The sequence below is a fragment of the Dunckerocampus dactyliophorus genome, chromosome 1, assembly GCF_027744805.1.
Source record: "Dunckerocampus dactyliophorus isolate RoL2022-P2 chromosome 1, RoL_Ddac_1.1, whole genome shotgun sequence".
NCBI classification, from domain to species: domain Eukaryota; kingdom Metazoa; phylum Chordata; class Actinopteri; order Syngnathiformes; family Syngnathidae; genus Dunckerocampus; species Dunckerocampus dactyliophorus.
In genome coordinates, this window is record NC_072819.1 from 31,274,214 (window position 1) to 31,289,251 (window position 15,038).

Sequence of the window (15,038 nt, forward strand, 5' to 3'; positions counted from 1 at the left end):
TGGCCTTGGGCGTCTTTTACAGTTTATTTTGGGTAGGTAGAAAAAAGTTTCTATCACGACAGGGGTTGTTAGCGCTTGTTAGTGAACAATTCTTTGTTCGTTGTGATGCATTCCCTTGGAGCAATGTCCTCATCGGCATACACACAAAGCCTTTCCATCGGTGGAAACACAGTATACCACACAGGTGAAAATGGATTTGTTTTGATAACGATTTGATTTGTATCACGATTTGTGGTTGCCGATACGATTCAAGGACTATATTGTTTCATTTTAGAATGATCCGATCCGAAACAATTAAGTAACTTTAAATCAATTCAGTAACTTTTTAGTCAAAAATTCAATCAGTCTGACTGCGAAGTAATTACGTGGATACTGGACAGTGCAGGTGAGGTTTCCTGGATTTGCGTTGTTTTTTCTAAGGGGATTAGGTATAAATTAATCATGGATATAAACAAACAAGTAATCAACAGTTAATGGCAAATGCATTCACATTTTATTTGAGTAAAGGTTGAACAATGAATGAATGAACAGGTTGAATTAAATCAAGTCTGATTAATTCTATCTGATAAAACATGACTTGAACTTTAATTTAACACCTCATTCACGTCTCTGCCCCAAGTATTAAAGAGCAAATTTCATACCGGAAAATAGTGCCATTGCTTTAACATTGGGTCAAGACAAAAGCTGTGATCGACCCACGGACCAAGTACAACCTTACTAAAAAATATATAATAAATCGTCCAAAATTGCTTTTCAGGGCTCACTTCAAACCTCATGATCTGACGCGTTGGCATCGTTTAACACGGGGATACAACATTGTAGCAACATTTATAGGTCAGAAGAGAGGAAAAGCATAATAGGTCCCCTTTAATAATAACATATAGTTAAAGGCAAATTGAGCAAATTGGCTATTTCAGAAGTGTGTATCAAACTGTTAGCCCTTCGCATTAATCGGTACCCAAGTAGTAGCTCTTGGTTTCAAAAAGGTTGGGGACCCCTGACTTACAGTAGATGATTTACTGTGTTACTCTTGTCCGCTACAGTGTGTGTGATCTCAAACATATCATTAGATTTTGTTGCCTTGTGTAATCATTTTTCAGTAAGTTGTGAGAGGCCACCTGTTTAAGCTAAATATAGTTCATACCCTGGAGCATGCATCTACAGTATGTTTTGGAATGTGACAGAACTGGAAGTCCTCCTTGCTCATAAAATCCCTGGTGCATCTGGTCCCTATTGTGTTTTGCATTTGACTGACAGCTAATAGCTTGCGATGTACACAGTTTGCCTTTAAGAGTCCTGCAACATGCTTGATGCTTTGCTTTTTTGTTGAAAAATAGTCTGGAGTTACTGCACTTGTCTGGGAGCCAAGAGTAGATTTCAAAGGCAAACATGAATGTGATCCTTGTGGATACATTCGTGGTGTGAAGGTGCAGGAACATGAGACGGGGTACCTTATAGCGCTTGACCCACGTGTTTGGTCGTAAAGTAATATGTGTTGAGTAGTAAAAGTGAGTGAATACACTGACCTAGACCACACGCTTTTTACTTTCCACTTACTGCATCAATACACTCGCTAACAGCCATATTGCATTAGGACAGTCTTTATTAACACATGATCATTATAATGATAAGAAATGAATATACAGTAAGTTTTTTATATGAATCTCACTAGAACCTTTGTCCCATTACAAATGATGCTACTTCATTTTGTAAAGAAAGAAAGAAAGAAAGAAAATAAGAGTAAAGATGTCCTGTAGTGCAGTGTTTCCCAAACTTTTTACAGTCACGTACCCCTTCAGACATTTGACCAGAAACCATGTACTCCCTACTCCTGCACACTTAAAAAACATACGCCTTTTTATCTTAATTCACTTGAAATATTGACCATAATCAATTGGTTAATTGATTTTATAGTAATTCCGTATGTATTTATTTTGCATGGTGACATTTTGATAAAGTTTGACATGAGCACTGATAAGTTGTCATCCTACATATCTTTTGTTGCAGTTTGATGTTGGTATCCTTCCATTTGATTGGATTGAATTTGAGCTTCACTTTTTTTGTCCACTCACGATGGCTATAGTTTAAGTTTGTATATTCATTTAATATCCAATTGAAGGTGAAAGTTTAACAATCATGATAAAGCAGAATCCGTACAACAAAAATACATACAACCAACAACAAAGCCCCACCCACAGTGACAGATTTTCACTGCTGTGCAATCCAGGGATTGGAACACCAATATCAATGAAATATTCAATATTAAACACTCTCAATGTACAAAATAATCATCAAACTTACCTATTTATTCATTTATTCACAGAGCAATGAACAACTTCACACTCTGTCTTCTTTCTGCTCTGTTTTCCTTGCACTGTGAGGTGTTCAGGCGCACTCGTAATTGAGAGTATGAGGTGCTAATTGTTGTAAATTTTTATACAGGTACCCCCTATAACAACTGGCGTACCCCTGGGGATACGCGTAACCCACTTTGGGAACCTAGGCTCTCGTGTAATGCTAACCCACAGTGAGTTACAGTATTGCTCTTTGCTGGTGGGTTGCAGTGTTATAGGATGCCATCTGTATTTAGTTATTCTTGCAGCTTTAAGGGACTACGGTATTCCAAAGTGCCATTCATATAATCACACTACTATTAGACTCCATTGCCTTTGAATTATTCACACTAAACTCATTCATAGTTCCTCATCCATATTTAATGGTCAGGATAGGCTCTACTAACAGCAGTTTTCTCTTGGTTAATTAACGCAAAGTTATCACGTGATTGTGTCATTTTTCTAATAATTGACATTATTCATCATGAGACTTATCAACTATAGTGAAAAGTAATTGATCAACAATTCATACATATGTTTTAAACAACAAAAATCTATAGTCGTTCTATAACAAATTAATAAAAACAAAAGCAAAATGTACTTTCAACATTACAATTTACATTATTTAACCTCTTCTTGTCCAAATCAGTACACATTTGCATCGATGAAGAGTACAACCACAACGACCGACTCAGCAAGTAAAATAATGTAAACACTAGTTTACAGTTACAGGGGGGGCAATCACTTTTTCACACAGGTCCATGTAGGTTTGGAATTTTTTTTCTTCTTTAATAGTGAAAAGTTTCATTTAAAAACTGCATTTTGCATTCAGTTGTGTCATTGACTGACTAATATTTAAAATGATCTGAAACATTTGAGTGTGACAAACATGCAAAAAAGTGGGCAAACACTTTTTCACACCACTATATTTATATACACACACAAATATACATACGGTACATAGTATACATAGTATGTATACTGTATATTAATTGAATATGTGAGATACAACTGACAGAATATGATCTTTCCTTATGTAAATTTTTCACCATCCCATTTGCATTACTTATTGAAAGAGTTGGTATAAAATGATAGCATACTGTCATTCCCACCTCGAAATGTCTGACTTGTGTTGCTTTTGTGTTCCAGGCTTCTCGTGAAGATATTGACTCAGCACTTGGAACTAGAAGGACTGTGGCTCTCCCAGCAGGCGCGTGAAAAGACTGCTGCTTTAGTGCGTTAATAAGGCCTTGAAGGTGTGCTGTTTACTTGGCTTAGTGATGGACTCAAGTGCATTGTGATGAAAATGTGGAAGATGCTGCAAAGGAAAGGGAGATCATAAGCTGTTCTCATGTGGTCTCGTTCTTTTTATGTGGATTCTGTAAGGTACTGAAGACATACAGAGAGTGAGGAAAGTAGGGAAAGGACCACAGTTAACCTTCATAAGATACCTGTAGGACAGAAAGAAAGACATCTGGTCAACCGGGATCAAGAGCGAACAAAGAGACAGAGAGACGGCGACTGGCGGAGAAGGAAAGGTGTGGAGGAGGTCTCGGAGGAGCGAAAATTCTCCATGGCTACAGACCCAGGAGAGCCCACGGGCACACAGCAATCCTCTGATAAACCAGATGGTCAGAAGGAGGAGGACCTGGACCAGGAGGGTAGTTCCAACACGCATAGGGACAGGACATGCAGCACCCCCGCGGGCTTCCTCCCATCCCAGCCTCAGGAGAGGAGAAGGACAGGAGGAAAGGATGGAGGAGGAGAAGCTCATCAGGAGGGTATGGTGACCCCAGTCAAATCAGTTTTCTTCTCAACGCCCACCTTGCCAGTTGACACAGGCCAGAAATGTCTTAGGAGAGAGAAGCGCTTCTTCAGGAAGAGTGTGGAGATCTGTGAGGAGGAGGATGAGGTGGTTCTCCCAGAAGCCCCCCACAGTGCACCTCACTTGGAGCTGTGCTCCTTTGACCCAGTCTTCACAACCAATTTCCCACAGGGAGGAGCTGTGTCCTGCGCTGCCATGGGCCAGGATCCGTCCTGCCCTGGCGGCCAGGAGCCTGGCAGGGGTGGCCCTCCTTCCTCACCCACCCTACAAGGAAAGGAGAGAGACCGTGAAGAGGAGGAGGCGGAGATGAAAGCTGTGGCCACTTCTCCTGGTGGCAGGTTCTTGAAATTTGACATTGAACTGGGCAGAGGAGCCTTCAAGACCGTGTACAAAGGCCTGGACACGGAAACCTGGGTGGAGGTGGCTTGGTGCGAACTTCAGGTACGATAAATTTTCTTTGAATTCTCAGACTACAATAATGTTAAATAGTTTGCGTTTACTGACTTTGGTGCAAACCAGAGCATGTCTGATACCGTTATAATGTGCTTTGGAGCACTAACACGTTCATTCCTTTTTCAATGTATAGAATTGCATCCAGGAGCTCTTTTCATTAAAACTTTGATATCTCCATATTGCTATCTGATCTATTCATGCTGTGAGACTGCACTTCAGGATGTAAATGAGGAACATCCCTGTCTTTTCTAGGACTGTTTTGAATTATAGACTCATGGGCTCTCATTGCTTTGTAGCTACATGTCATTCTGTAAAAAGCTGCATGATTTGAGCCTGATGGTTTTTGCTCTGCATCAGTGACATCGTAACCTTACAACTTCTTAAGGGTTCTGAAGATGGATTCACTCTGTGTTTAAAAAAAACAACCCAAAAACAATCATAGTTTGTTACCAACCCTCTAAGTTAATAATATTAGTTTAACTAATATTAACTTAATAAGATTAACGTAGATAGTTGGATCTGTCAAATTAACTTAATATAGTATTTAAGGCCTTGTGTAGCGTAATACTTCATGAGAATTATTATTATTTATTTACACTGAGTGTAATAGAGAACATGGAGTGAAGACAACATCTAGTGGAAGACATTCTTGTGGGGGAGAGTGGAAACTACAAAAGAAAGCAGTGTTGTAAAATACCCTCTAATTTGACTGTTGGCTTTGTGTGAGGGAACTCATGTGTTTGGTTTGGAGCTAATTCAACTGTTACTATCTTTTTTTGTGTGTGAAACCCCTCAGCACCACTTCTGCTGTTATACTCATTCACCAACCTGTCATGAATATGTTCCTGACAGGTTTATGTAAAAAAAATATTTTTTTTTTCAAATGTGAACAAAGCTACTTTCGTCGGTCCCCAAAGCTGGCATAATTTGTTCATTGTGTCTCTGCAAATGGATACAACTAACATCATTCTGGCACCTTAGCAAATGCCCAGCAAGCATATGTTTAGTTTTTTTTTACTATAAAATATAATGCCGTGAATTAATAAAACATGAGCAGCAATTGAAGCAAGAATGCAAACTACTAATATCGGGACCTTTATTTACGTAAATTGCAGCAAGGACAGGGCGTAAATTAGAAGCATGCAATAATTGGGAGGAGGCTGATATGTCAGAAATTTGAAAAGTCATTATATATAACAACTAGAGGCACAACAATACAGAAATTCATGGGTTGGTTTGGTTCGATACTTAAGTGTTACTGTTCAATATATTTTTGATACAAAAAAAAACATTGTTTTAGACCCGACTGTGATAAGTGAATTTCTGCAAAGTAGGATTTCTTATTTATAAATGGAATATTTTCGTAGTTAGAGCATAGAAAACCTGTTTACGACCTCACTACGGAAACCAGAGTACCTGGAGAAAAAACATGCACGCACGGAGAGAACATGCAAACTCCACACAGAAATACCCGAAAATAAGACAGACATAAAAAAAAACATAATATAGACTCACACATTAGCATTGGGAGAGTTTGTTGTTGTTTTTTTCTGGACAGTGTACTTCCTGCGGTGGCTATTGTCTCATCAATGTAATCTAATGGACGCAGAATTACATCATGTCAGGATGCTGTAAATTAGTCAGTCTTTTTATTTGAAATAGACACAGGGCACAATGTCTTACAGGCAGATGCTCAAAACATAGCATGGACAGTTCAGCACTTCAACACCTAGTTCTCTTCCTCTACAGACTCATTTCCTAAAAGCTACCTCTAACACAGCATGCAGAACATCACTGCCCTTGATAGCCCATCGCTATAGTAACATTACTGACACCTAGTGACCAGTGTAGAATACTACATATGTCTTTAAATGCGTCTTCTAAATGCCGAACATTTGTATTTTTGTTTATTTAGCCATTTATATGCTTCAAAATGCTTAATTTTGGCAAAAAAAAAAGTAAAATTTTGCTTAAATATGCATTATTTTGTTTACTAATAATAGGCTGTGTTCAACCATGAAACAGTGATCATTTATTAATTATTTAGAGAAAGTTAGAACCATGCAAACCAAAAACAGCACCTTGGAAAAATTCATGCATACATTTTCCTCCGTTTATCCAGGTCGCGGTGGCAGCAGTCTCAGTAGGGAAGTCCAGACTTCCCTGGCCTCCTTTTCCTTTTTGCACATCCAGTTTGATATAAACATTACAATTATAAAATAAACTAACAATGATTGAAATGACAATACGGCCGAAGTCAAGGCAACACATAAAAAACGTCATACAATAATAGTCATACAATAATAGCAACAATAACAAGTAAACACATTTCTGTAATGGAGTACACGTGCACACACTGACACATTTTTTTTTGTATAGAACTAGCTGCTACAAATGTAATGAGGACTTTTATTGTATGTACATGCATATTACTGCTGAGTTATTTTATCCAGAATTTGGGTAATAAAAATAAAAAATGCACTTTTACATGCCACAACAGGAGCCGCTGATTGCTGTGGGGATTTCTATTTGCTGAGGAGCAACAACTTATCAAGAGGGGACTTTTGCTAAATGATGTCGTAGTCTAATATGCATAATTGCCCATGACGCATGTGCATGTAATTGTAATGGACATTGTAGGAGAGAGGAATTATACTGTGGGTGAGAAAAAGAGTAACAAATATAAAAACAAAACATTTAAAACTACAAATGAACATTTTTCTGTCAATTCTTCTCATAGTTTTTTTATGTCACAAAACTGAGCCACCTGTGAGTGTTTTGAGAGGGGGCAGGGTCCCACAGCATCACCCGCTGCTTGCTAAGAATGTCATAGTTTTCAAAAGTCTCTGACATATTTATGTACACAACTATTGAGGAATTATGTGTAATTATCATTATTGCCATATTGATTTGAATTGTGAATTACTGAGGGATATCAACTATTTTGATTACCAGTGAAACTGTGAATGTGAAATAGTAACCGTTAGTATTTTTTTATGGTAGTTGCAAAGTTAACCGGTTAGATTTGAAATAGCGGTATGCTATATGTTTTATAGTGAGAGGTAGATCATTTTGAAAGTGTGCACCGCTGATATACATGTACAATGTACATAAATACTCACATTTATAAATAAAATAAATATATCTGCGATTGGCTGGCGACCAGTCCAGGGTGTACCCCGCCTCTCACCCGAAGTCAGCTGGGATAGCCTCCAGCTTACCCCTGTTACCCTAATTAGGATAAGCAGCGTAGACAACGGATGGATGGAGGCCAAAGTTAAGGGAAAACTTTGTCGCGCATTGACCAGCCCCTCTCTCCTCAATCTGCATTGCTCGTCCACGACACTGAGCCAACAAGCCAAATAGTTGTGGTTTGCTCATGGAGCTGACGCCACAAGCCCAGCCCGGACCAAGAACCACAAAAGTAGGGTGCATAAAGTGCCCGTCAGAAACAAAATCAAATTAAAAAACAACAAAAACTATAAAAATACAGCAAAAGGCACAATGAGAAAAAGCTGAAATAAATCTTGAAATCAACAACCAATAATAACACAAAGCACATATATACTGTATGTATATATATATATATATATATATATATATATATAATATATATACACACACACAGTCAAACTTGTCTATAGCGGCCACTAGAGGGAGTCTGCAAAAGTGGCCGCTATAGACAGGTGGCCTCTATAGACAGGTTGGGGCCCAGTTTGAATGTTGACCAGTAGAGGAAAAACAAAGAAAAAAAGGGGGAAAAATGATAAGAATAATGTTGACCAGTAGAGGGCACTGTGGACTGCGGATAAAAGTTGTACAGCACTACTAGGCTTGTTATTATCATGGTTCATGGTTCATGGTTTTAATTCATCCTGAACATGCATATGAGTCAAACAGTAGCACATCACATAGTACAATTCACAATTTTGCATGTCCAAAAAGGAGTAGGAAGAAGCACAGCTTATTTAATCCTACCCCTCATCAGTTTCACATCAGTTGCAATACATTTATTCACCTCTTGTTCTTCCAAGTGTACTTTGTAGGTCTACATGACAATGTAGTGCAATCATAGCCAAGGTTTTTACTTACTAAAAGGAAGCTAGAGGCTTAATAATAACTGATAGAATATATCCACGACCCACAGAACAAAGCTGTGCTAGTAATGTCTTACGCTTGTTTTTAATATTTTACTTTTTATACGGCAGAGTGTCATTACAGCTTTAGTTCATCAGGAAGTAACGGGAAGTGACGGTGGGCGTCCCGAGCAGGAGAGCTAGGCTCAGTGCTAGCTGTGAGTTTGGAGAGAGTTGGGAAGTGTGTTTATGTTGGCGTGGATGTAAAGTCCTGCAGTGTTCTCCGCTGTTAATAAAGCCATTAAAGTGCATCGGCGACGTGAGTCTCTCCTTCCCCACAACAAGCAGCATTACAGTATTGACACACATTGTGCACATTGTCTCACACCAGGAAATAAACGGTGTCACTTGTTACAGGCATTGTCTGGACAGCTATGTAGTGGGGCTTGTTTAACCTTTGCCTTGTGGGCAAGCAGGAAGGAGAGACGATGCTGAGAGATGTGTGTGTGTTCTGAGCTGTTGTCTGGTGGCCGCGTTCAATAAATAAAGTTGGCAGAAGCAACAGGAGAAGTTTCCTTCTTTGCTTCGGAGCTGAATAAAACTGACACGTTAACAGACTAGTAGCGAACGGAAAAGAAGACGGCTTTTTTGTGTCGAATACAGAAGATGAGGACTTTGATGGATTTGTGGATGAGGATTGATGAAAAATAACGTGAGTACATTCTAAAATACTTCAATTAAGTACAACCGAACTCAGTTTTGCTCCCGCTGCCGCATGCATGCTAGCGTATGTTTTTTTTTTATTGTAGCGTCCTGTTCCCAGCCTTATTTGCGGTAATGTTTTGGTGCAAATGCTCTTAAAGTTACATGTTTGACCAGGAAATAGCAAGCTCAAAAGAAGACTGCTTTTTTATGTGGAACAACTGACAGTTTGTGTGGATCTTGTGAATGATTGTGACTGAGCTAGGACTCAGTAATTAAAGTCTACACACGACGGCTTCATTGATTGAAAAACAAAACTTTTTCGTGCATGAAGCTTCTACTTGAGTTTGTAATTTGGCCGCTATATGCGGTCAGATATTGACCAAGAGAGACAAAATGGGTGGCCGCTGGCCGCGTTGGACAGGTGACTGCTATACACAGGGTCTATAACATGTAAATTTGCTGCGGGGGATTTTTCAGTGGCTGCTATAGGCAGGTGGCCGTTCTATAAAGGTGGCCGCTAAGACAGGTTTGACTGTATTCCGCTTGTTTTGGGAGGTGGGGAGATCTTGTGCAGGTTCACGGCTGAGACCAGGGACTTTGGTCTCAAAAAGGTTGGTGACCACTCATGTATAGCCTATTATTTACATATTGACCACAATTTATTTGTATAATAAATAAAATATCTATCAAACATCATACAAATGTTTCAATACACTTTATTTTGAAAAACCTGTCTGCCCTTGATAGATAGGGGAAAGGAATAAAGGCAGAGGAATTGGCAATTAAAGTTAATTAATGCATTTTTTGTTCAAGCCTGTGAAAACGACCCTAATGTTTACATTATTACCACAGCAGAAAGACGTGTCTTCATGTCTCACGTAAGGATTGTGGACGATGGGCAACATTTTTTTTTTTTAAGTGCAGTTTTCCTTTAACTGGTGGGAGTCTGTTGTCGGAGAGAAAACACATGGAGAGTGTGAGAAACATGACACAATAGTGATGAGAGAAGCGAAGACGCTGCGTGTGAGAAAGAAAGCTGAGAGACAGAGTGGTAGACTGATGATCCAAATAGAGGATTACTATGGCATCCCTCCCAGAGAGCAGTTGTCTAGCTAATACTAAGCAACCATACAGTATGCAGAGAGGACACTCATGCATACATACACACACACACACACACACGCGTGCGCACTGAGGCTTGGTATTGTTGGATCAAGTACCACATTCTTTCTGGTCACATGAGCCACCCCATTTACCCCTGATTTTTGAAGTTTTGGAGTTTCTGTGCAGTGACATTTTAAAGGAGTGATCGGAAAGATGAGACAGTTCTAACTGGTAATGACAAATGACGAATCTTAAAGGAAAACTATTTTTGGAATTTTGCCCATCATCCACAATTCGTATGTGAGACCTGAACACATGTCTTTCTCTTTTCTGTGCATACTAAAAGATATTTTTTAAAAACTGCTCAAAAGAAACAGCTAATTAATGCACATAATGAGACACACCTCTTCCTCCTAGAAAGCCCGCTATAAAAACACTTTCAAAAACCTCTAACAACATTTTATCGTTTAATATACATGCTGTATCCATGTAGTAACAGGCACATTCATGATAGCATGAAATACTTACGGTATTTTGTCATATTTTGGTCGTTTTAAGCTTTCCCGGAACTTCCTTCCTGGACGCGTCACACAGCGACATAGCGCCACGGCGCTATGAGAGAGTGTGTGTTGAAGATAGTTGTTAGCTGGCTAGTCGCTAGCCGGAGTGGTATGGCAAGGTGTCACTACGCAAGTAAAGTAGTTCTGCGGCGTAACAATGTTAATAACAGCAATAACAGTGTCGCTGTGTCTCGGTTAATATGCAGGTCACATTATTTAAATGGAGCACTGTTGGCGCTTTTTTCAGAAGGTTTTATTGGCAGAATAGTTGTATCCCATTACGTGCATTCCTAGCTGCCTCTTTTTAGCTGTTTGTATATCTTTAGAACGCACAAAAAAGCAAAAGACGTGTGTTCAAGTGTCACATAAGGATTGTGGATGATGGGCAAAATTTTAAAAAAGTGCAATTTCCTTTAATGCCTTAAGAATACCATTTATCAGACTAGCGGCTATACATTTCTTTAACTGTTGTTTGCTAGGGAAGCACCTAACTTTTCTTCTTCTGTCTGAAAAAGACAGGGACGCTAGGTGATTAGCTGTTCAAACGCAGCATGAATGAGTGGGAAATTAAATCTCACAGTGCAGACACCATTGCTCTTATTTATTATACCACTCCCTGGGAATTCCACACCCAAAAGCACAGCCACAGTGCTCTTTTGCATTTTATTCGTAGACTTTCCTTTCTGGCTTCCTCTGTGGATGTGTTTTTGCACATGTATCCCAGTTGTGTGTGCAAGTTGTACCCACATATGCTCCTGTATGTATCAGCCATGCACTCTTTCACTTTCTCACCCACCGTGATTTGTGTGTGTGAGTAAGCATGTTGGGTGATCCAGGGAGTTAATTACAGCCGGGGCCTGTCAGGCTGGAACAAAAACCCTGCACAGACAGCAGAACAGTGGCATCAGAGATCTGACTGGTTCAACCCAGTTGTCCCAGACTGGACCAGCTCACCGCATCTGTGCATTCATAAGAGTAGCACTGCTTCAGGTTAAGAATGAGAGACTTCCTGTTTTTATCACTTTAGTGGGAAAACATCAGTAATAAAAAGCTTTTGAGAGGAGTTTGAGCTGATCTCAGCTGATTCTAATTACCAAAGACCATTGACATGAGGCGAGGTCATGGCATACAGAAGTATTGATGATAGTCTAAATTTAGTTACAAAATAAAATGCACTGTTTTTTTTTTAAAGGTAGATGGGATGGATCGACCCAGGCTGACCAGACACATTTTCTGCCCCTGGGCAAGAAAGCCATCAATGGGGATTCTGTTGCTACTGATGACAGGAACACTAACACTGCAGACAAGTTGTTACAGAGAGTCAGTAGAAACTGTTCAAAAAAGGGAAGGCTACAAAACTTTAAAGGCTTTTGGACACATCGCATAAATACCAACTAGATCAAAAAGTAGAAGTGTAAATGTCCTTACTCACTCGATCAGCCAGTTACTCTTCCTGAAGAGTCAGAAGAAAAATGATTTTATTTAAGAAGGAAAGCCTTCAATTATTTTGTTTTTAATGCAGAAATGTTGTCGCTCCTCAATACTTACATTCCTAACTACCACCTTTCATACACTCAACAAAAATATACACTCAACACTTTTGTTCTTGATCAAGTCTTTGATGAGCTGAACTCAAACATCTGAAACCTTTTCTGTGTGCACAAGAGGCCTACTTGTCTCAAATATTCTTCACAAATCAGTCTAATTTGTGTTAGTGAACGCGTCTCCTTTGGCAAAATAGTTCATCTACCACACAGGTGTGGCATATCTCAATGCTGATTAGGTAGCATGATTATTGCAGAGGTGTGCCTCAGGCAGGCCACAAAATATAGCCACTCCAAAATGTGCAGTTTTACTGAATGGGGGATGGGAAGAGAACACCTTTCCAGATGCCAAACGCCATTGAATGAGAGCATTTACCCACATTTGACATGATTAAGACAGACTTGTGAGCAATATTTGCTAGTTATAAAAGAGATTCAAACGTGACAATATTTCTCGTTTAGAGCTGTCTCGCAACAACAGGGCAGCAAGAAGCCCACACAGAGTACACGTAATATGGAAGCGCAGGCAGGATTGGAAGCACATATTAAGTGCTCTATACACACTATACACCTTGCAATCCCACCTAACTCGGTGTTCCCAGCGTCACTCAACGGGTGCTTTTTTCATCGGATTTCAATGGTGTAATGTTCAAGCAGAAGCTGTAGTAATTCTACATTTGATCGAACTTACTTATACTGTATTTGATCAAACGTTAAGTCATATGCAGCTCAAAACACGATCGTTGTATATGACTTCTATCAAAACATTTGATACGAGCGTCTACTTCGGGCCACTTCGGACTTATTCACTACTTTCTGATTCGGCACTCTAAGCATCGTGGGAACTGTAGTTCTTTTAGCGTGAACATAAAAATAATACATAACATACAAATAATACATAACTACACGTCAACATAAATATTCAGTAGTAGTAGCTACAACTGACGTCATTATTTTAACTTACAATTTTTTGTTTTTGTTTCAATTTGGGGAAAAATGTTCTTCAGTTAAAAGCAAGACAAAGTTATAAAACATTTCAAAATGTAGCTGCTTTGTTTTGTGACTCATTTAAATAAAAAAGTCTGTTTGTCCACTCCTATATTTTGTCATTGCAGTTTTCTTAAAAGTAATGTTAAAATATCATCTCGTCTTTTTCTCGTGAAGCCAGTATCGTGCATCGTCTCATCTCGTGTATGGTGTATGGTGACACCCCTAGTAATAGGCATTTTGTGTGCATGGGAAGGTCTTTAAGATTTTTTACTTCAGCTCATGAAAGATGGGAGCAAAAACAGAAGTGTTCCATTCATATTTTAGTTGAGTGTAAGTGAAATCAATAGACTACAAAAAATCCGCAAGATCAAAACACCTGGCAGGTTTACTCTAGTGGGGGGTGGTCAGAACCAGAAAGGCCTTCTCTGCTAGCGTTTTGTTCCATCAAATTGGCCGTTTCCATGGTTAATAAACTGTTAATAAACTGTCAGAATCAGAATTCGACAATCTTGAAGCAATGTATCAAATTATTTGTCAGCTTTTATTGATGTACACTAATTAAAGCATTGTACACCTTTTTTGTGTTAATAGAAATGTAAGAACTGTAAGAATGTCTATCTTCCAGTTCTCACAAAAGCAGATGTAGCTGTGTGTTATATGTTTCAGGGAAGAAGCCACTAAATATGTTCACTGTGGCCTCGTGGGCCCATACATGCTCCCTATACCTTTGAATGCTATTCCAGTTCAAATGCTGTACTGGAGTTGGTGAACTTGGCCTACTGGCCTGCCGTTCTAATCTAGCATGTGGGCCAGCCCTTTTCCAGCTATCTATCCTGTTACTGTGATCTGTTGTAGCTTACTGTAATCTAATCCCAACCACCCGCCACCTTGGATTGCCAGATGCTTATTTGCACATTGCAGGCAGGCAAACACACATAACTAGTCTCATGTCTCAACAACAGAAATAAGCTCCTCTTGTCTGTAATTGCTGTAATCATCTTAATGTTGTTAATGCGCAGTAGTCCTTCAATTCCATATCAATGTAAGGAGCAACAAGTATCCCTTAGTCCACTGACATGTGATATTCATACTGTGTTTTCCAAAATAGACGTTTTAGTGCTCAAGTGCCAAGGCACTGATTTCATCCGCCTAGCATCTATCCAGCGGGCCTTGCAAAACAAATTCTTAACATTTGTCTGGTATTTTTTGAGGCTACTTAACCTGTAGCTTGACATGCTCAACCAGACGTCTCATCACGCTTCCCAAATAATGTCAGGTGTGTGGCTAGAACTCATATTTTATTCTGTTTACCAAGTCTTTGCTCAGTCTCATAAGGGTGCCACCTAGCTACAATAAAATGTATTTATTTTAACTTTACTGAACTGGGAGAACAATTTCCAACAAAATTTTTTTATTTAAAATACGGGTAGATATAAACATTATAAAAG

General features: G+C 39.2%; 1 protein-coding gene across 9 annotated transcripts in view; it reads left to right on the forward strand.

Annotated features, from left to right (window-relative positions):
- The window catches only part of si:dkey-151g10.3 (serine/threonine-protein kinase WNK3), a 61,524-nt gene that overhangs the window by 16,767 nt on the left and 29,719 nt on the right, over nt 1-15,038 (forward strand). For 8 of the 9 annotated variants that reach the window (XR_008570321.1, XM_054775195.1, XM_054775221.1 and 5 more), the window contains exon 2: nt 3,483-4,599. Coding sequence is in view for 8 of the 9 variants with exons in the window: in XM_054775195.1 (XP_054631170.1) it covers nt 3,907-4,599 (693 nt within the window). In the remaining variant the exon portion in view is untranslated. The remainder of the gene's footprint in view (nt 1-3,482; nt 4,600-15,038) is intronic. The other variant, XM_054775204.1, reaches the window with a different exon arrangement.